Source organism: Mobula hypostoma, chromosome 3 (assembly GCF_963921235.1).
Source record: "Mobula hypostoma chromosome 3, sMobHyp1.1, whole genome shotgun sequence".
In the NCBI taxonomy this organism is placed as follows: Eukaryota; Metazoa; Chordata; class Chondrichthyes; order Myliobatiformes; family Myliobatidae; genus Mobula; species Mobula hypostoma.
Window position 1 is genome coordinate 176,448,197 of NC_086099.1, and position 22,887 is coordinate 176,471,083.

At 42.0% G+C, this 22,887-nt stretch overlaps 1 protein-coding gene across 2 annotated transcripts in view; it reads left to right on the forward strand.

Moving 5' to 3' along the window:
• The window catches only part of itga8 (integrin, alpha 8), a 277,443-nt gene that overhangs the window by 245,949 nt on the left and 8,607 nt on the right, over nucleotides 1-22,887 (forward strand). For both annotated transcript variants that reach the window (XM_063044126.1, XM_063044127.1), the window contains 2 exons: nucleotides 13,475-13,576; nucleotides 15,689-15,811. In XM_063044126.1, coding sequence (XP_062900196.1) covers nucleotides 13,475-13,576; nucleotides 15,689-15,811 — 225 coding nt within the window. The remainder of the gene's footprint in view (nucleotides 1-13,474; nucleotides 13,577-15,688; nucleotides 15,812-22,887) is intronic.

The following is a 22,887-nucleotide window of genomic DNA, read 5'->3' on the forward strand; positions in this document are numbered from 1 at the left end:
TTTAAATGCGTCCTTTTGGGTTTCATGTTTCGTGGTGCCGTGTAAGGAGACAAATCTTAAGGTTGTGTAATTTATACATACTTTGAACCCTGAACTTCGCTGGCTGAGCTGGAATTTAATTCCCCATCCCGAATTCCCTTTTAGAAGGTGGAGGTGAATTATGTTCTTGAGTCACTGCAGTCTTTGAAGTATGGGTGCACCCACGGTGCTGGTAGCCAGTATTTTGACCCAATGAGAGGGAAGGAATGGCAATATGTTTCTCATTCAGAATGGAGTTTGGCTTGGAGGGCGAATTGCAGGCAGTGGTCTTCCCGTACATGTGCTACCCCTGTCCTTGTAAATTGTTGAGGTGGGGGTGGGTTGAAAGTCGCTGTAGTGCATTCTCTGATGGTACAAACTGCCGATACTGTGCATCAGTGTGAATTGAATGAATGGTCGTGGGTGAGGTACCTACTGAGCAGGTTGTCGTTGTAGACTTGCTTAGTTCAGTCTATTGGGTGCTGTTTATATCTGGCTTGTCTAGTTGCTCGTTCTAAAGTGTGCCTGCTGCAGGACGTGCTCTCCTGCATTCTTCATTGAACCAGAGTTGATCCCTGGGGTTTGACAGTGATGCTAGAGCAGGGTGGGGGGGGGTATACCAGACCACGAGGTTACAGACTGCGGTTCAGTACATTGCAGCTACCCCTGATGGCCCAAGGCGCCTAATGGATGCCCTGTCCTGAGCTGCTGGATCTGTTTGCAATCTGCTCCACTTGGCATAGTGGTGGTACAACACACAATAAAGTGCATGTTCACCGTGAAGCCAGGTTTTCATCTTCACAAGGACTTAGCTACGGCCACTGTGACGGACAAATGCATCTGCAACACGTAGACTAGTGACGATGAGATCAAGTAGGTTTCTCTCCCTCGTTCGTTCCCTCACCACCTGCCATAGACACGATTTTAGCCGCAAGATTATTCAACAATTCTCCATCCCAGTCAGTCATTGTGCTACCAAGCCACACGTGGTGATGGACATTGAACTCCCCCATCCAGAAAACAGTTTGCACTTTTGCCATCTCAGTGTCTCCTCTGGCTGGTGCTCTACGTGGAGCAGTATTGGTCATCAGCCAAACAGGACTGGTAAGTGGTAATCAGTAGAAGGGTTCTTTGCCAGAATTTAACTTGATGCCATGAGATTTCCTAAGATCCAGACCCAATCCTGAGGAACCTAGGGTGGTTCCATCACACTGAACACTACTATTCTCACCTCTGCTGGTGAGTATGGACATTACCCACGATGGAGATGGTGGTGTGTGAGATCTTACTATGAAGATATTATTCTCTGAATATGACAACATCAGACTATTGGTCTGTGAGACCACTTCAATTTTGGCAAAAGCCCCAAAGGGTGTTACGGGGTCAACAGGGCACTTTGCTATTGTTTCTTCTGGTGCCAAGGTCAATTTCGGAAGATCTGTCTCTTGCTTGTGGCTTTCTCACTGTTTCTGACAACTGAATAGCTTGCTAGGTCAATTAAAGGCAGGTAAGAGTGAAGCCCATTGCTGTGGGTCTGGAGTCACATGTAGGCCAGGCCAGATAAGGATAGACTACCTGCCTGCAACCTGTGCCCCTCACCTCCTCCATAAGACACGAGTGAACCAGGTGATCTTTATAACAATCAACTATGATTTTTCTGATCATTATTAGACATATTGAATTTGAATTTATCATGGTCAGGCATGGTAGAATTTGAGCCTAGGTTCCCAGATCTTGATGATTAAACCAGTGATAATACTATAGCACCATTGCTATTGCTGCAATTTTACCAAGTCTTCACAATTTTCAAACCCACCAACTTTTCTGGTACTAATTTTGACTAATATTTATCTCCTTCACTTGCTCACTCTCACTAGACCCTCTATTCCCTGACAAATCTGGCAGGTTTTGCATGTCTTTCGTGAAGGAGTGCAGTGTAATTGTTTAACTGCTCTGCCATTTCCTTAATCCCCATTATAAATTCTCTTGCTTCCTTCTGAAAGTCGCCCACAATTGGTCTCACTAGTCTTTGCCCTTTTAAGTAACTATAAAAGCCCTTAAAGTCTATTTAATGTTTCTCCCAAGTCTACTCTCATATTCAGTTTTGGCTTTCTTTATAATTGCGTAGATCTTCCTTTGCTGAGTTCTGAAATGCTCCCAATCCTCAGGCTTGTTGCTATTTCAGCCAATTTTCCAAGCCACTTCTTTTGATTTAACATTGTATTTAACTCCTGTTGTCAGCCACAGATGAATCACTTTTCCTCTGGGGTTTTCTGTCTTAAAGGAATATATATATTTTTTTAATACTGTATATGTGTTATTTCTTTATGCACTAACATTTGCCTACCCACTGTCACACCTTTCAATGTATTCTTCCATTACAACACTGTTCTGGGATTAGACATTTACTGTTAGTCTGAAGCAAAGTAAAACTCAAGGACGAGTATTCAAATCGAACAGGCGAAGTCAATGACAAATGCTGCGGGTTGCAGGCACCAGTATGAGGATATCCGTGGATTTCCTACAGGCATTCCAGATTTTCTGGGTCTAGTGAGTATTGGGAAATGATGTGTTTTGGAGACGATGCCCAAACTCATGATATATGTTCCATCTGTGGACGCCAATAAGCCTAGACGAAAATCCAGCAAGGCCACACATCCTACATGTGGCCATAGATGAAAGATTTTTGCCCTTCCTTTACAGATGATCTTAATCCATCTGTGTCACAGATTCTACAACAAGCTTATGCCTCTCTCTCACACACACTTTAGCACTGTGACTTCTTTTACCAGTTCAGCAGCCAGAGAGTGAATGAATTCATTGTTTCATTCGTCGTTTTCAGTGTCATGTTGCTTTTAAAATTATTTGTCCAGTGCTTGCTTGGCTTTCTCAACTTCTGCTTCTGTGCATCTCAATATCCAGGGCCAAGAAAGTGATCTTTCAATTCTTGAAGCAAGCATAAATCATTGGTTTTTTTCTCTTTCTTGAAAGATCTATTCATTTTTATATGTGTCCAATGTGCATTTGCTTGTGAACCTTGCAATAGAAAAGGCAACAGATTGCCATCTTCTATCAGCCTTCCCATATCCCTGCTTCGCTGAAGAAATGATGTACTTTCTGGATCCCAGTACTTAGGGAAATGGTTGGAATCCAATCGGAGATGTGGCCTTTCAGGATAGTCGTAAGTGTGTGTATTTGTAAGCTGTAGGGTTGCAAGAGAAGAGGTTGGATTGAGCTCACTTAGCTAAAGGGGAAACAGTGGTCCAGCAAATCCACTTCAGGGTTCAGCTCTAATAAAACATAGGAGCAGAATTAGGCCGTATGGCCCATTGAGTCCATTCCGCATGAGACAATGAGACTGGTTCTGCTATAGAAACGAGATGATAATGGAGTAACACAAACAGGTCATATCCATCAGCATGATACATTGGCACCAGTAGAAAGGGCCTCAGTTAAAAAATAAGAGATACTTAATCATTTTTGGGGTAACTGAAGACTAGAACGTGAAACAACAGGAATTCTGCAGATGCTGGAAATTCAAGCAACACACATCAAAGTTGCTGGTGAACGCAGCAGGCCAGGCAGCATCTCTAGGAAGAGGTACAGTCGACGTTTCAGGCCGGGACCCTTCGTCAGGACCCTTCCTAGAGATGCTGCCTGGCCTGCTGCGTTCACCAGCAACTTTGATGTGTGTTACTAGAACGTGAAAGGTGGCTGCCATTGCAGAAAAAAGAATACACTGTAGTAATGTGCTACACACAGAGCTAGAAATAACGACACGCAGTCTGTAAGTTGTACTCGAGACTAGTTTATTCAAACTTCGCGGCACTGGCTTTTACACAGTTTCGTTCCCGCCCTCTCCGGGCAGAAATGATGTCAGAGGTGTATTACAAAAGTCTCTTCCCGCGCACAGGCTTTCTCCCCTTGCTGGTGATGAAGAAGGCCCAGCGCCATTTTGGGGCTGGCCTCTCTGCCGACGTGCGCGCCATTTTGTGAGGCGGTTCACCTGTGTAGAAAGTGGGTTGCCATAACACTCTAATTTTCAGACTATTAGTTCACTTGAATGCATAATACCTGATGGGTATCCTGAAATGCCTTTTCATTTTCTGCACTATTACGCAACAGGGAAGATTTGTGAAAGCTTATAGCAAGCTATGTGTCTCTTTCACCTGTCATAATGCATACATAATCCACAAGACATGGGAACAGAATTAGGCCATTCAGACTATTGGGTCTGCTCTGCTGTTCCACCATGGCTGACGTTATCCCTCTCAACTCCATACTCCTGCCTCTCTCTGTAGCTAATCAAGAACCTATCAACCTCTGCTTTAAGTATATTAAATGACTTGTTCTCCACAGCCGTCTTTGGCAGTTCGCAGATTCACTACCCTCTGACTAAACAAATTCCTTCTCATCTCTCTTATAAATGAACATCCCTCTAGTCTGAAGCCGTACCTTCTAGTCCTAGACTCATCCACTATAGGAAACATTCTCCCCACATCTGCTCTATCCACACCTTTCAATATTCAATAGGTTTTAATAAAATCCCCCTTCATTCTTCTAAACTCCATTGAGTTACATGCCCAGATGTACCAAATGCTCCGCACACATTTACTCTTTCATTCTCAGAATCATTTTCATGAACCTCTTCTGGACCTTCTCCAATGCCAGCACATCTTTTCTAGGATAAGGTGCCCAAAACTGCTCTCAATACCTCAAGTATGGTCCAACCAATGCTTTATAAAGACTGAACATCACATCCTTGCACTTATATTCTATTCCTCTCGGCCTTTATTCCTGCAACCAAATTGCATGACCATATACAGTACATTCCATCTGCCAATTCTTTGCCATTCTCCTAATCTGTCCAAGTCCTTCTGCAGACTCCCTGCTTTCTCAGCCTACCACCTATCCTCATACTATCTGAAAACTTGGCCACAAATCCATCAATACTGTCATCCAAATCATTTACATATAACGTGAAAAGAAGCATTCACAACACTGGCACCTGTGGATCACCACTAGTCACCGGCAAACCAGAAAAGGTCTCATTGCTACTGCCAGTCATCTAACCTTCTTCACCTGATGGCACCTTTTCTGTAATACCATGGGCTCTTGTTTTGTTTAGAAGGATCATGTGTGGCACCTTGTCAAAGGACTTCTGAAAATCCAAGTAAACAACATCCACTGACTCTCCTTTATTTAATCTGGCTGTTATTTCTTCAGAAAATTCCAACAGACTTTGACAGTCAAGATTTCCCCTTAAGGAAACCATGCTGACTTTGGCCTATTTTATCATGTTCTTCCATGTACCCTGAAATCTCATCCTTAATTATGGCCTCCAACCACTTAAGTCAGGCTAACCGTCCTATAATTTCCTTTCTTTTGCCTCCCTTCCTTCTTAAAAAGTGGAGTGACTTTGCATTTTTCCAAAGCTCCGTAACCATTCCAGCATCTCATGATTTTTGAACAATCATTACTAATGCCTCCACAATCTCTTCAGCTACCTGTGATGTAGTCCATCTGGTCCAGTTGGCTTATCTACCTTCAGACTTTTCAGCTTCTCAAGAACCTTTAGTGATAACAAATACACTCACTTTCTGTCACCCTGACACACTCGAATTTCTGGTGTCTTCCACAGTGAAGACTGATGGAAAGTACTGACTATGTTTGTCCACCATTTCTCTGTTCCTTCTTACTATCTCTCTAGCATAATTTTCCAGTGGTCCAATATCCACCCTTGCCTGTCTTTTACTCTTTATATACCTGAGAAAAAACATCAGGTAGCCTCTTTGATATTATTGGCTAGCTTACCTTCATATTTCATCTTCTCTCTGCTTAATGCTTTTAATTCCCTTCTGTTAGTTTTTAAAATCTTCCCAATCCTCTGTAACTTTCCACTAACTTTAGCTACAGTATATGCTTTTGCTTTTATGCTGTCTTTGACTTCCCTTGTCAGCCACAATTGCCTCATCCTCCCTTTAGGATACTTCCTCCTCTTTGGGATGTACCTTTCCTGCACCTTCTGAATTGCTCCCAGAAACTCCAGCCATTGTCCCTTAATTGAAACTTGGAAGATGATTGCAGGGCCCGCAGGCTTTGGACTGTTGCACCTGGGCTTATTAAGTGGTATGACTCAGACCGATGTGTATTGTGCACACAGAGTCTGTCTATAATAGTACCTAGGAAAGGGAAAGTGTGTACACAAAACATATGAAAACCCAAATGACTGCAGAAAGCAAAATATTCTTTACATAATAACCCACATATAACCTGGAAAATTTTCTCAGGTTAGAAATGTATGTTTTTAAAATATCCATGGGCAAAGTAAAATTTTAGCCATATTTCAACCTAGCCCCCCAAAGACATTAGTGCAACTTACCCGTCTTGTGCTCCATAAGAAGTGCTGGAGGAACTCAGCAGGTCAGGAAGCACCTACAGTAGGTAGGAAAATGAACAGAAGAGTCTCAACCCAAAACGTCGATTGCACATTTTAAAGTTGCTGGTGAACGCAGCAGGCCAGGCAGCATCTCTAGGAAGAGGTACAGTCGACGTTTCAGGCCGGAACCCTTCGTCAGGACTGTAGAGGGAAGGGGCAGAGGCACTATAAAGAAGGTGGGGGGAGGGTGGGAAGGAGAAGGCTGGTAGGTTCCAGGTGAAAAACCAGTAAGGGGAAAGGTAAAGGGGTGGGGGAGGGGAAGCAGGGAGGGGATAGGCAGGAAAGGTGAAGAAGGAATAGGGGAAAACACAGTGGGTAGTAGAAGGAGGTGGAACCATGAGGGAGGTGATAGGCAGCTGGGGGAGGGGACAGAGTGACATAGGGATAGGGGAAGGGAGGGCGAGGCAATTACCGGAAGTTGGAGAATTCTATGTTCACACCAAGGGGCTGGAGACTACCTAGACGGTATATGAGGTGTTGCTCCTCCAACATGAGTTTAGCCTCATCATGGCAACATAGAATTCTCCAACTTCCGGTAATTCCCTCCCCCTCCCTTCCTCTATCTCTATGTCACTCTGCCCCCTCCCCTAGCTGCCTATCACCTCCCTCATGGTTCTGCCTCCTTCTACTACCCATTGTGTTTTCCCCTATTCCTTCTTCACCTTTCCAGCCTATCACCTTCCTGCTTCCCCTCCCCCACCCCTTTATCTTTCCCCTTACTGGTTTTTCACCTGGAACCTACCAGCCTTCTCCTTCCCACCCTCCCCCACCTTCTTTATAGGGCCTCTGCCCCTTCCCCCTTCAGTCCTGACGAAGGGTTCCAGCCTGAAATGTCGACCGTACCTCTTCCTAGAGATGCTGCCTGGCCTGCTGCGTTCACCAGCAACTTTGATGTGTGTTGCTTGAATTTCCAGCATCTGCAGAATTCCTCGTGATTGCACATTTTCCTCCTTTCCCCCAGGTAGGGTTGGGCTGGTTCGCACAAAGCTTTACAGCACCAGCAACTCGGGTTCAATTTCCGCTTCTGTCTGTAAGGAGTTTGTCTGTTCTCCCCCGTGACTACGTGACCTTCGTCTGGGTGCTCTGCTTTCCTCACACATTACAAAGATGTATGGATTACTGGGTTAATTGTCACTTAGGTGTCATTGAGCAGTGAATACTCTGGCTGAAAGGGCCTATTGCCATGCTGTATCTTGAAAGAAATAAATCCTTGCTACATTATGTGTGGATCATTATTTTTGTCCACAGCTTGATAACACTGAAGAAGATCACGTTAGACGAAGACAGATTCCGCAAGATGGACTGCTATCCTGTCTTTGCCACAGTCTGATTCACAGTCAAGAACTGGAGCAGCTCCATTGCTGATATGGTTATCATAGTAATAACATTTTTTTTAGGAAACCAAAAGCTGAGCAACATCCCTTCCCGTTCCTCGGCCTCTGATCTATCGTGCATTCCACCCTCATCAAAGTATCATTGGAAGCAGTGTTCTCTGTTTCCTGAACCTTCCTCTGAATCTTTGTCTCACACCTTCTAACCTAGTCAACTCTTTAGTTTTGAAACCTATCCAAACCCTTTAATCTCCTCATATTTTACATTAGGCTCAACATTTGCTTCTCCTCCTGTTTTTATAAAAAAATATATCTATTTCCTTTTCACATTCAGCACATTCACTGTCACCTTCAGTCACAATCAACCCTTGGCATCCTATCTGGGGCTTTGGGATACAGGTTGTGGGTGTAAGGAGTACCACTAGCAGTTGCTGGTAGATGTCCATCGTGCCCGACGATGACAGGAAAACCTGTCCTCTATCAGTTAAAGCTAACCTAAAGACAATATCATGACTTGGCAAGTTGTGCATGATGCATTTCATCTGCTGCACGTCATCTGACAGCCTTGTGAAATCAGGCAAATGAGAAACAAGTTATCTTATATGTTAAGGTACCAATTTTAAAGTCACTCATTTCCTTCACTTCCTTTCAGTGCCTGAAAATTGAGATCACTTTGCTTCTTAGTATTCATTGGCCTCATTTATATACAGTGCTGAAGTACCTCTTGAGTTTAGAGTGGAGTTAGAGTTGACACATGGGTGCTTTGTACCTATGGTGACAGGTTAAATTGGGCTCGCTGTGATCTAGGGCCTCTGGCTCCACGGGACACAGATGTCCCTGGAACCACTGGGGCAATAAAGCTGCTTTGAGCTGTCATTTGGGTGGCATCATGGAACAGCTGGAAGAGCTCCACCCAGGTGCTGTCTGTGTGTTTCTATGTTCTCCCTGTGTCTACATGGATTTTCCCTGGTTCTCCACTTCCCTCACCCCTTTCAAAGGTATGAGGATTGATAGGTTAATTAAATTAACTGTGGTGTGCAGATGAGTGGTGAAATCTGGGGTTTGAAATTTGTGGAGAATAGATTATAGCAGAAGTTATTGGGGAGTAGAATTCTTTCATGAACTGTCATCAAGTCAATAGCCTCCTCCTAAACGGTAAGGATTTATGGTATCCTATATGCCTTTATAACCACCTTATTTACCTTTGCTGCTGACTTAGGAATCCTTGGACAAACACAGCAATGTCTTCTCTTCCTCAGTTTTCCAAGAGCCCTAAATTCATTTTGTATACCTCAGAATCACTAGTCCTCCCAAAATGCAATGCATCACATTTTTCAGAATTTAATTTAATCTGCCATTGCTCCTCTTACTTTCCTAATTGATCAGTATCATTCTGTACCCAAAATCATTTATTCTTTTGTTCCACTACATCACCAATCTCTGTATCATTAACCATAGCTCCTACATATCCAAATTGTTGATGTATATAACAGGGGTCTGAGGGTCCCATTACCAATCCTTGTAGTACACTGCTGATCACAAGCTTCCAATTGCAAAGAAGTAAGGATGACATTTCCTTTCTACAGAATGCAAGACAAAGGCAGCAAATGTGCAAAGGAGGAGGTGCTCTAAAGCTCAAAATACATTTATTATCAAAGTGTGTATACATTATTAGGTGACCTAATTAAAACCTATTGAATGGTGAAAGACCTTGATAGGATGGATGTGGAAAGGATGTCTCCTATGGTGGGAGAGTCTAGCACCAGAAGACACAGCCTCAAAATAGAGGGGCGTCCCTTTAGAACAGAGATGAGGAGGAATTTCTTTAGCCAGAGAGTGGGGAATCTGTGAAATTATTTGCCACAGGCAGCTATGAAGGCCATGTCTTTATGTATATTCAAAGCAGAGATTGATAGATTCTTGATTGGTCATGGTATGAAGGGATGGGGGGAGAAGGCAGGAGAATGAGGCTGAGAGGAAAATTGCATCAGCCATGATGAAATGGCGGAGCAGACCCGATGGGCCAAATGGCCTAATTCTGCTATATTTTATGGTCTTATCGTCATTGTACAGCCTTGAGATTTGTCTCCTTAAAGGCAGCCACAAAACAAGGAAACCCAAAAGACCTGTGCTTTAGTACATTATACAATTTATTTAACATTCTCCGTTAAATCTGAATAACTAAGAAATATTATTCCTTTCCTATAGATTATCCCATAGCCTTAGAAGTAGTGTAATCCTTCCCATCGTGGAATCTCCAGAGAACCATTTGTAAGTTTAAAGTATTCTTCTTGTCAGCAAAAGCCAGCTTTCATTGGGGGAGAAAACATCTTCTTTTTGAATGATGACTCATACAGGACTTTTCTCTGACCATTTTCTCTGCACTGAGTGCTATGGCCTAAATTGCAAAATTTGTTAGTTGTTAACCCACTTCCTGCGCTACATGTAGAAATATGCACCATAGCTATTTTAGCCCTCAGTGTTTACAAAATGTTGGCTTTTAGAATAAAACAATGCAGATTCAGTGGTGCGCAGAATTTATATATTAGTCTCTAACATAACAGCAAAACCATATGAACTCTGATTTGTTGAAAACGTTCCTTTAGTTGTAGTTTTGAGGTAATCATGGTTGATGTGTTAATCAATTTATGCCTGCTTATTTCAGTGAGTTTTATCACAAATGCCCAGGCATTTTTTTTCAGTTTCTACAGTACTCCGGAAATAGGATGTGTCAAATTTCCTGAGATAAATTATTTCCAGAGAGAAGTTTGTTATCATGCATCATGACTCCAAAAGCCTTTTTGGGATTTCCTGTGGGAATTGCAATTTTCTGAAAACTGTGTTAGGAAGTAAAGAGGTAAATCTTTTTTAAAACTCAAGGTAAAAATAGTGTTTGAATTTCTCACATGCATTGACACATTTGGTATACTGTCTCACGTGGAAGTATGCAGGAGTTTTTTTTTGTCATTTATAACATGAAGTTAAATGATATAAATAACAATAAAATATTTTCCATTTTACTCCTTTAAAGCCAAGTTAAATACCATGTAGCACCATAGTATAACAGTGGATACGATTAAGATGTTAGAAGATTCAATATTTTAACCAAACAATTTGAAATCTTTTTGCAGTTCAACTTCAATGTCCTGAATTTGAATTATTTCCTTCCTCAACTGGCAGTAAGCAATTTCTCACTGTGATTTTTGTCAATGGTATTCTAATTATCCAAATTAACATTAACCCTACTCAGTTCAAATCATTCTCCATCAGAAATGTTAATTGCATTGAGAATTTCTTTGGTCATTCCCCTGACTGCTTCAGAGGTTGGATAGAAACCTCGTTCATGTATGTTATAGAACATCCATAAAACTACTGCCACCTCTGGGGCGGTGGAGCAGATGAAGCCCAAAGAAATTAGCTTTTTTTGTTTTCTAAGAATTATTTCGAGCACAGTAACAGGCCCTTCAGGCCAAAGGAGCCCATGCCACCCAGTTGCACCCATGTGACATGCTAATCTGTACGTCTTTGGAATGTGGGAGGATTCCGGAGCACCCAGGGGAAATCTACATGGTCACGCGGAGAACGTACAAACTCCTTACAGACAGCGACGGGGAATATACCCAGGCAACTAATGCTGTAAATCATTACGCTCTCAATGTTATAGATTATGGTGAAATAAAAGCACATTATACATAGGAGACGTAACACCATTACTATACGTTTTTTTTGGGTGGGCAATATTTTGCCTGTCTTGGTTTGCTCAACATTTTTGTTAGAGAAAAGAAGCAAAGGGAAAAGGATATATAAGACATGTGTGTCATGATTTCATTGCACACATGAATTTTATCATGACATTTTCTCATTTAAACACTGTAATAATAGGTTGATTTTATATAATAGCTCACTGAGGATAAAGAACATTAGCAATGCAGAAGCTGAGGGAGCTGAGCCCAGGTTTGTTGGGAAGTGTTAGCGCTTTTCCTACCTGCCATGAGCAATTTGGGTATTTCCTTGTGAATGCAGAAGACCCAAAGTTGCAGCAAGGGTCCCCTGCTATTCTGAATGCCCTCCAACACTGACTTCCTGTGGCGGTCAGAGGGGACCATATAATTGTGGTTATTCTCAGGCAGTTGTGGGGAAGTTGCAGAACCAGTCAGGACCTGTAATGTGCTATAGGTTTCTATGTTCTGTGTTCTATTATGTGAAGAAAGCTGCGAACTACCCAGACAGAAGATGAAGTACTGGGAGCGAAGGACCCGCCTGCCCTGCCCTGCCGCACATGTCTTTCTGCTCTGCATTTTGCAGCTCCTACATTCTTTTCTGTAATTTCTCACCCTCTAACTGCTCCCATTCACTCATTGATCAGATAACGTTAGTTATTCCCGTGTTCACCCTGGCAACCCCTTCACCACCATCCCTTCAGCTTTGCAAGTCTTCGTTTGTCACCCCCCCCCCCACTTCCGACAAAGGGTCTTTGACCTTACATCCAACTCAGGAGGCACCGTGGCTAACTGCTTCTGCACTCTCTACAGTGCAATTACATCCTTCCCGTGCACAGTACTCAAAGTGCACCCTGGCCAGTGTTCGGCGGCACCGAGGAGTTGGGCTGAAGGGCCTGTTTTGGTGCTGTTTAACTCTGTGACATCCGGAATCTTGTATTCTGTGCCCTGAACTATGAAGGCAAGCATGCCGCATGTCTTTCTCACCATCCGGTTTATCTGTGCTGCTACTTTTAGGGAATAGGGACTTGGATACTCAGGTCCCTCTTAATCATTACACCTTAATGTTCGACTGTTTCTATACTATCACTATTTGACTATCCAAAGTACTTTACCTCACACTGGTTGGTATTAGGAAATGAAATTTCAGTTCTTAACATTTTACCAATTGTTTTCTTCGCGCTACCATGCAAGGTTCTTATAAAAGAGAGTTGCCACTAATTTTAATTAATTTATTTAATCATTATCCATTGTAATCAGAATTGAAATATCACTTGCAAACAGAATACGTTGCAGAAGCTGAAAATCTGAAATGGAGATAGAAACTATCAGAGATACTCCACACTTCAGACAGACTGGCCTGCCTGTGGAGACTATGATGCTTCAAGTTAATTACTGTTTAATAGAATCAGAAAAAGACTGTAATAAACACATCATAACAACAGGAAGGAAAGGAGTAGGACTGTGATGGGTGTGAGGCAGGAAAAATAAAATAGGGCTGGAAAATAAAAAGAGAATTGTTACTATGTATTTGATGCCTTTTGTCATTTATTCTGAAACTTTATAAGGCGATAGGAGAGGAACACAACAGCTTTTTCCTTAATAAGTAAACTAACAATGAATGTTAGTCTTGAAGTACCAATAAGCTACAAACTTTGATTCCAAACTCAATAGCACTTCTTTAGCTCCAGAGGAAGCCAAATAATTTGGGAATGTTTACATAATCCACTTCAGTAAGTACATTTCTGAGTAAAGTAAAATTTGTATCCAGTATAGTTGAAGAACCATTTGTCGTTCCCAATGTTTGTCAGAGTAAAGCTGTGTGGTTTTTTTTGCTAAATTGCCACATTTTCCAGCAAATACTAGATAATAAAATTAAATTTTTTAATTTCCTGCATGCGAAAAATTTAGAAAGTTAAATACTGGGACTCGCTTTTCTCTTTCACTTCTTTCTCTTTTTTTGACAGAGAAGGAACAATCATTACTCTCTGCATTCTCTGGTGTCATTTGCAGTGAAGGAAATGCCATACAAGATCCAGCCAGAGGAATTACCCAGTGCAAGTACAGTGGTAAGTGCCTTGAGGGAAAACACATTTTATAAACACAAGACTTGCTTGGAGAACATTAACCGGATGTATTCAGGATCCAGAGAAAAATTATAAGATACAACTTCCTTATGCTTAGCTGCCTGCTCATTCCCTGATTTTTGTACTATTGTAGGCTTTAGCATAGTTTAACAGAAGTCCAATATATTCAGGGCAACAGAGAGTGTAACTCTACAGGCTGCTGCATAACTAAAATTTACACAATTCTTTAAAGGAATATCAATGAAACTCATTTCAAGATTTTCAAAAATTAAACCTGTAATTCATAATCTTTAGAATTGAGTACTTTGAGATTAGGTAGGAAGGATATCTCAAAAATCCTGAACATTTGCTATTTTTTAGTGATTCTTGTTCCTGAGGAAAAAAAATAATGCTTCATTGCCAGGCCTGCCACCACAGAGCTCATTGCCTCCACATACAGCTCTATAGTGTTACTAAATGCACCATTTCCTGCAAACTACGTAGTGTTCTCTCCTAGGTACTGCAAGTCTCTATGCAGCTGATGTTAATGGCACCGGTGCAAGTCTCTAATTACCAGTATATCTACTAATTAATCAGCAGAAGATCTCTTGCCCTGCATTGCTATTTGGTCAGCTGTTACATCTGTAACAGCATTTATGAGAACTCCAGTGATGAACAATTTAATCCATCACATTTGAAGGGAAATACTGTAAAATTCAAATTGTAAATCACATTGATTCATATCCCATCTTCTCTTTTTGTAATGATGGTATTAATTTCAACAAAAATAAAACAGATGTATTAGTACAGAGTGACTAATTTAACATTTTCAGGTGCCATATTTTTATTTGGTTATATGGTGTCATTATAGTATTGCATTATTATTTGTTCTGTGCTAACTGCATGATCTGTTCAGTACATGAACATATAAAAATGGGAACAGCTTACATCCAGCCAAATAATAGCTAGGGTTATGTGATTTGTATTTGTTTCACTTAGTGTTTGACCTGTTATGCTTTACTTCACAGACCATCCATCTCCTGCTGGATGCCAGCCTAGAATCCCAATCCTTCTACCCCCCACCCCTTCCATCAAGCTCATTCCCTGCCCTACCATTAAGCAAACGATCTAGTAATAATGACAGTTCTCCTCTGAAGACCACATGTGTCAAAATGGCAGCAATCTGGTTCTATTTAATAATAGAGTTTAAAGTCTACAGTTTGCCTCGGGTTTCTTTCAATTAAAGCAAATGAAAATACCAAACAAATATCCCAGAATTCTAATTCATTGTGTATTACTGGGTTAATAAGGAATCAATTAAAACATATTAAAGGATTAGCTAAAATAAATTAATGAAAATGCAGATAAATCTGGAGTCGATGGATTTATTCATGTAGATTATTGTATCTCTATCATAATTTAACTGTATGCAGTTTATTTTCAATGAATATGTCACTTACTTAATGAGAGTGGTTGTTCCAATTCACTGTCAAGCCCTGTTATATAGGATATTCCGTCCTGACAAACTTAATCAGCCTCCCCTATCGAACAAATTTATAATATATTAAATTGTGAACATTTGTGAAAAAACTTGGACTTCATTCATTAAGAGTGTGACTCCAATAAAGATGACTATTATGTTCTACTCAAAAGATGTTTTTGAAGGTTAGCACAGAGATGATGGGCCAGAAGGCCTTTTTCATTGTTGTATTCTCCCTGACCTAGGAAGTATTTAATGCAGAAGCATTTGTACTATGTTAACATGGTGGTCAAGCCTCCATATGGGTTATTCTTCCACTGGATTGTGGATTCAGGACTGAGACAAAATCATTCCTTAGCCATTGGGAAATCTAAATTTAAGTAATTACTAAATCTGGAATGAATGATTATGGCCTTGAAATATATAATATCACAAGTGTCCTTCAGCAGGGGAAATCCACTGCCCTTCCCAAATCTGGCCTCTACATGTTTCCCATACGTTGAGGTGGTTTGCTTGAAATTGCCCTGAGAAGTGACCTAGAAAATTGGTGATGAGCAACAAATCATGGCCTTCTCAGTAATGTTCACATCCTGTTGGTGAGTAAAATATAAATTGCCGTGTTTTTCTTGCCCTAGATAAGAACGTCAGTGATTTGGGCCACACCTGATGCTTCACTTGCTATTCCCCCGTGGGTCATAATTCTAGCTGTACTGGTTGGTTTGCTGGTTCTGGCTATTTTGATTTTAGTCATGTGGAAGGTACGTTTTCAGGTTCTCATTTCTCTTGAAGAGGAAGTCTGGACTAAAACACATTGTGCACTAATTTTTAAAAAAGAGCTAACTGCTGACTTGTTGGGTATTTGCTTGAATTAATAATGCTATATAACGTTCATACCAACTATGTCATTGGAAATGAATGTACACTGGGCAACTGATTCTATACAGTCCACTAAGGGACAAAGGTGATTTTCAATTATAAAGAATAAGCTTAACAGTCACAATGTTCAGAATAAGGACAAAATATTCCAAGGGATGGATTTTTTTAACCTGCTAATAGTGCCAATGGATACACTCAGCAGCCGCAAGCACTCCCACAGCATTGGTCTTCGCACGGTTATGTCCCTGAAACAGTGTAGCACTGCCCCTCCCTCGGAACCGTCCCTCCCTCAGTACCGTCCCTCCCTCGGTACCATCCCTCCCTCTGTATTGTCCCTCCCTCTGTATTGTCCCTCCCTCTGTATTGTCCCTTCCTCAGTACTGTCCCTCCCTCACTCAGCACTGTCCCTCCATCACTACAGTCCCTCCATCACTACCGTCCCTCCCTCGGAACCGTCCCTCCCTCGGTACCGTCCCTCCCTCGGAACCGTCCCTCCCTCGGAACCGTCCCTCCCTCGGTACCGTCCCTCCCTCGGAACCGTCCCTCCCTCGGTACCGTCCCTCCCTTGGAACCATCCCTCCCTCTGTATTGTCCCTCCCTCTGTATTGTCCCTTCCTCAGTACTGTCCCTCCCTCACTCAGCACTGTCCCTCCATCACTACAGTCCCTCCATCACTACTGTCCCTCCCTCGGAACCGTCCCTCCCTCGGAACCGTCCCTCCCTCGGTACCGTCCCTCCCTCAGTACCGTCCCTCCCTCCGTACCGTCCCTCCCTCGGTACTGTCCCTTCCTCTGTATTGTCCCTCCTTCCGTATTGTCCCTCCCTCAGTACTGTCCCTCCCTCACTCAGCACTGTCCCTCCATCACTACTGTCTCTCCCTCAGCACTGTCCCTCCCTCAGCACTGTCCCTCCCTTGGCACTGTCCCTCCCTCTGTACCGTCCCTCACTCTGCACTGTCCCTCCCTCACTACCGTCCCTCACTCTGCACTGTTACATAGTTCCTTGAAAGCAGCGACCCAAATGGACAGGCTGGTGAAGAAGGTATGGGTATATTTGCCTTCATCGTACGAGGCACTGTGTGAGGAAACTGGGCCATCGTAACATCGGAACCATCCCTCCCTCTGTATTGTCCCTCCCTCTGTATTGTCCCTTCCTCAGTACTGTCCCTCCATCACTACAGTCCCTCCATCACTACTGTCCCTCCTTCGGAACCGTCCCTCCCTCGGTACCGTCCCTCCCTCAGAACTGTCCCTCCCTCAGAACTGTCCCTCCCTCCGTACCGTCCCTCCCTCGGTAGTGTCCCTTCCTCTGTATTGTCCCTCCTTCCGTATTGTCCCTCCCTCAGTACTGTCCCTCCCTCACTCAGCACTGTCCCTCCATCACTACTGTCTCTCCCTCAGCACTGTCCCTCCATCACTACTGTCTCTCCCTCAGCACTGTCCCTCCCTCAGCATTGTCCCTCCCTCGGCACTGTCCCTCACTCTGCACTGTCCCTCCCTCAGCACTGTCCCTCCCTCACTACTGTCCCTCACTCTGCACTGTTACATAGTTCCCTGAAAGCAGCGACCCAAATGGACAGGCTGGTGAAGAAGGTATGGGTATATTTGCCTTCATCGTACGAGGCACTGTGTGAGGAAACTGGGCCATCGTAACAGTTGTACAAGTTGCTTGTTAGATTGCAGATGAAGGATTATGTGTAGTTCTGATCGCCCACATAGGAAGGATAGCAATGAAAAGATTCACAAGCATGTTGTCCGATTTGGAGCGCTTGGGTTGTACAGAAAGGCTGGATAGGCTAGGATTTGTTTCCCTTGGAGCAACCGAGGCTGGGGCATGATCTAAAAGAGGTTTGTAAGATTATGAGAGGCATAACTAGAGTAGACAGCCACAATCTTTTCCCCAGGGTAGGCAGTCTAAAACTACAGGGCATGGGGTTAAAGTGAGAGGGAGAGATTTAAAAGTCATCTCAGGAGCATGTGTTGCACACAGAGGGGGGTGGATATGTGGAACCGGCTGTTAAAGGAGGTGCTGGAGGGCGATACAATATTTAAGAGGCATTTAGATGGTTGCATTGATAGGAAAGGTTTAGAGGGATACTGACCAACCACAGGGAAATAGTGTAGACAGACATCTTGATTGGCATGAACAAGTTGACCAAAGGGCCTGTTTCTGAAATTGTATGAAACAATGATCTGGAAATTGTTGTTACCATGCTTCACTCTGGAGAAAATAATCAATTTTCAGTCTTGTAGTACTGAGTATAGAGATGTTCTAAGTATCCTCAAATGCTGATCTAAGACTCTGTATAATATTCAACTACTCTGTGTTTTAGTTGTACTCCAATCAAAATTAACAGCATTGCCCTGCTTAGACTGTAAAGCAATGGTTAACCTGCAACACTGTTTTCATATAGACATGCCTGTTACTCCTTACACCAGTGAGACGCAAGCTTTGCTGGAAATCTCAAAGAGAACATCAGCTCCCGCTTATTCAATATTAATTTTCTGAAAATTTATTAACTTCTATTTTGGTGGACCCACTAACAAAAGCCATTATAAATAAAAACAGGTAATCCTATCGATACTAGGCAGTTCAGGGTGTATCTATGGAGAGAGATAGAGAGTCGACATTTCACAACAATGACCTTTTATTGGATGGAGGAAATGTTAGGAGGCAAGTATGTTTTAGAGAAGGGAAAGGGGTGGAGAGGACAAAGGGATAATCTGTGATAGGGTGCAGGTGAAGAGGGACTGGATGATGTACTGGCTGAGAGGTGGTGCAGATCGTTAATCACTGGATGGAGGAGGTGTGAATAGTGACACAAATGAGGAAAAATGGAGAGGACAAAAAATGTTGTAACTTTGAAATACTGAACACAATTCCAGTGAGGGTTTTTCTCTGCATTATTCTCATTAACATAGATCGAGGTTCCACTTGCTTACTACCCATACATCTTACTGATTTGTGCTCTCAGTTTCACCTCTCGTTCCCTTGCCTGTCTCCATGTATCACCGATTTGCCTGTCTGCCAACTGCACCCTTCCCCGTCTACATCATAACTCAATCTGCCTGTCATTCTTCATCCCTCTCAGTCCAATAATCACTTATTGGCCCTTGTCTCATCACTCCACCTCACCTATATGTATTGGCTATCTTCTTCCTCCTCAATTCGACAATTACTTTCCCCCACAGATGCTGTTTGACACACTGAGATCCTCCAGCAGTTCATTTCTTGCTTTAGATAGATGGTTTGATTTGCAAACCTTCATTCTTTCTCATTCAGCACCAGTTGTATCATTCATCTCCCTTGTTCTCCAACTTCGCACATATGTTCCCTTTGAGCATAGCACCCCTTCCTCTTCTCCACAATTTAAAATACAAAGCAAAATTATTATTAACATACATATATGTCACCATATTACAAACCTGGGGTTCATTTTCTTGTGGGCATACACAGTAAATCCAAGAAACACAACAGAATTAATGAAAGACTGGATCCAACAGGACAGGCAAACAACCACAGAACAGCAAACTATACAAATACAAAAGCAAAATAAATAAATAAGCAATAAGTATCGAGAACATGAGATGAAGAGTCCTTGAAAGTGAGTCCATAGGTTATGGGAACAGTTCAGTGATGGGGCGATTGAAGCTGAGTGAAGTTATCACCTTTGGTTCAAGAGCTAAATTGTTGAGTACTAATAACTGTTCCAGAACCTTCTGGAGCAGGTCCTGAGGCTCCTGTAACTCCTTCCTGGTGGCAGCAGCAAGAAAAGAGCATGGCCTGGGTGTGAGGGATCCTTGATGCTGGATGATGCTTTCCTGCAACAGCGCTTTGTGTAGTTGTGCTCAGTGGTGGGGAGAGCTTTACCCATGATGGATTGGGCCGTATGCTTAATTTTTGTTGGATTTTCTGTTCAAGGGCACTGCTATTTCCATACCAGGCTGTGGTGCAGCCAGTCAATATACTGTCCACCACACATCTATAGAAGTCTGTCAAAGTTTTAGATTTTATGCCAAACCTTCACAAATTTCTAAGGAAGTAGAGGCACTGCCATGCTTTCTTGGTAATTACTCTTATGTGTTGGGCCCAGGACAGATGCTCTGAAATGATAACACTGAGGAAGTTAAAGTTGCTGACTCTCTCCACCTCTGATCCCTGATGAGGACTGGCTCGAGGACATCCAGTTTCCTCCTCCTGAAGTCAATAGTCAGCTCCTTGGTCTTGCTGACATTGAGTGAGAGGTTGTTGGTGCTGGACCACTCAGCCAGATTTTCAATCTCCCTCTTATATGTTGGTTCGTTACCACCTTTGATCTGGCCACTGACTTTGATCTGACTTCAGTCTAACTTTGATCTGATGCATGGTCGTTGCCTGAAGTATTAACTTTATTTCTCTCACCTGATCCGCTGAGCATTACTTGCATTTTCTGTGTATTGGATAAATTCTGACAGTGTTTTTATTTTAGTTAGAAACTAATGGGAGCAAGAACACTGTTACACAATTACTGTATAATGACATCTTTTTATTATGTCATCTTTTCATTTTATAATCCTGCCTGAGCTCCCAGATCTTCTTTCACCAGTCTCTTAAATTTAAACAATCTCCCTCAAAAGGAAATTGGCAGGCCAGCTTTTTATTACCGATGCTCCTAAGTTGTGGAACTCAATATCTAAAACTTTGATGGATGCAGACTCAGCTGACACTTCTAAACTCGAGCTCAAAACCTATTTATTTAACCTTGTTTTTAACTAACATAATTCTGTCTTTTATTTTTATGTTTGCTCTTTATCCCATTGTTTGAAATGTGATCTATAAATAAGTTATTATCATTATCATCAGATTTTTAAAATTTTGAACATAGAACATTACAGCACAATACATGCCCTTTGGCCCACTGTCTAAGAGTTTCTTAAATGTCTTTAATGTACAGTATCTGCCTGTACCACTCCCCCAAGCAGTGCGTTCTTTGCGTCCTCCACTCTCTGTGTAAAAAAAACTTAACTCTGACATACTTCCATAAATTAATTTTGTTATTGGATAAATATTTGTAAGATTCATAATTAATTTTTTCAGTACCTCTTTAAAAGTAACAGTCATTGCTTAACAAATATTCTGACAAATAACAAATAGAAAAAATTATATTTATTGTAATGTAAGTGTGCAATGTTTCTAATGTACCATTGTCATTGGAGTAAATGTCCAGATATCATAACCTGGGACTATTCTGCCACCTAATGGTTATATTTGCAAGTACAAAGAAGAAACTGGGCATTTCTTGTGATTTTATGCCATATTAACAATGAACAATTAAACCCTGGTGACATAGATGGAGATTAGAGTCGTATAAAATGGCTGTTTTTATGTGAGCTTCTAAATGACTTTGCATATCAGAGTAAAACTGCAAAAATATTCAACATCAGTATTAGTAGAAAATCATATGAAGAAAACTTGAATAAAAACTTCTGAAGCATTTAGATCTAGAAATATATTCATACGAATGCTCATACAAAATATCTGCACATCACTGTAGCATTTCTACAAGAGAATTGTGCTCCTAAATATTATCCAAAGTAAAGCAAGGTTTCAAAAATTTCCAGTGTTGACTTTATGTCATATTTTTCTGCATGAGATTTGTCCCAATGATATCAGCAATCATGCAATACCCATTTTTAGCTTGTTAGTGTGATTTTCAGTATGACCTCTTTATCTAAAGTACAACAGTCATTGTTTACTCACAGAGCAACCAGCTTTTAACTAAGACCAACAGTACTTGAAGGACCATTCACATTCTTTCCCAGGCTACCCTTAGCATTCTGCAGGCTCTCTGCTTTCTTTGAACATTGTTCACATTTAGGAGATCATCTTTGCATGCTTCTAAGTCAACAGGCATTTGTTTACGATTTTCTCCAGCTTCTTTTTCATGGAACTGAAAAACAGAATTGGCTGCATGGGCTGCTGGAGCCTGCTCCATAATTCGGTAAGGGGTTTACCTCAGAATTGGCCTCAACACCACTTTCTCACTCTCTTCCCGTCTATTACTGGACTACCTCACAGTTCAGATATCTGTCAGTCTCCATCTTTTGGGAAGCCCCTTCCTTTAAAGCTATGCCCCCTTGTTCTAAATATTCCCACAAGGGAAAACATCCTCACTTCATCCACTCTGTCAACCCCTGACAATCTTTGATGTTTTAGGAAGATCATCTCTCATTCCTCTATAATCCAGTAACTAAGCCCAACCTTCTTAACTTTTCTTCAACTTTTCTTCTCTTTACCCGGGAATCAACCCACCAAAATATCTCTACACTGCCTCCAATACGAGTTATCCTTCCTTAAATGTGAAGGCAAAATCTGTGCACAGTGCACCAGATGCAGTCTCAGCAGTAAAGCTGCTTGAAAATTTCCCTGCTTTTATTCTGCGTGCACAGGTGTCATTACTCAGTGTAATGCACCAAGTCTGACTTGTATCAAGACCTCTCTGAAAAGCAATGTCCACTTAAGCTCTGCGTCAAGAAGAGTGTCCTCAAAATGACCTCAAATAAAGACTGACACTTGCCCTTGGACTGTCAAGTCATAGTCACCATTAGCTTCAGAAACATTTCAGGCTATTACAGCTGATCTATGCCACATTTCATTTGGAGTTAGAAGAGATTTTGTATGTCACCTGAAACAATTGCAAATTTTTCCAGTTGTGCTGAGGAGACCATTTTAATAGGCTGCATCACTGGTGTGGGGAGGAGGGAGCTACTGCACAGGATCAAAATAAGTTGAAGAGAGTTGTAAACTTACTCAGCTCCATCATGGGCACCAGCTTCCATAGTATCCACGAAATCTTCTAGGAACAATGCCTCAAAAAGGCATCTTCTACCATAAAGGACCCCCATCACCCAGGTCATGCCTTGTTCTCATTGCTACCATCAGGAAGGAGGTACAGAAGCTTGAAGTCACACACTCAACG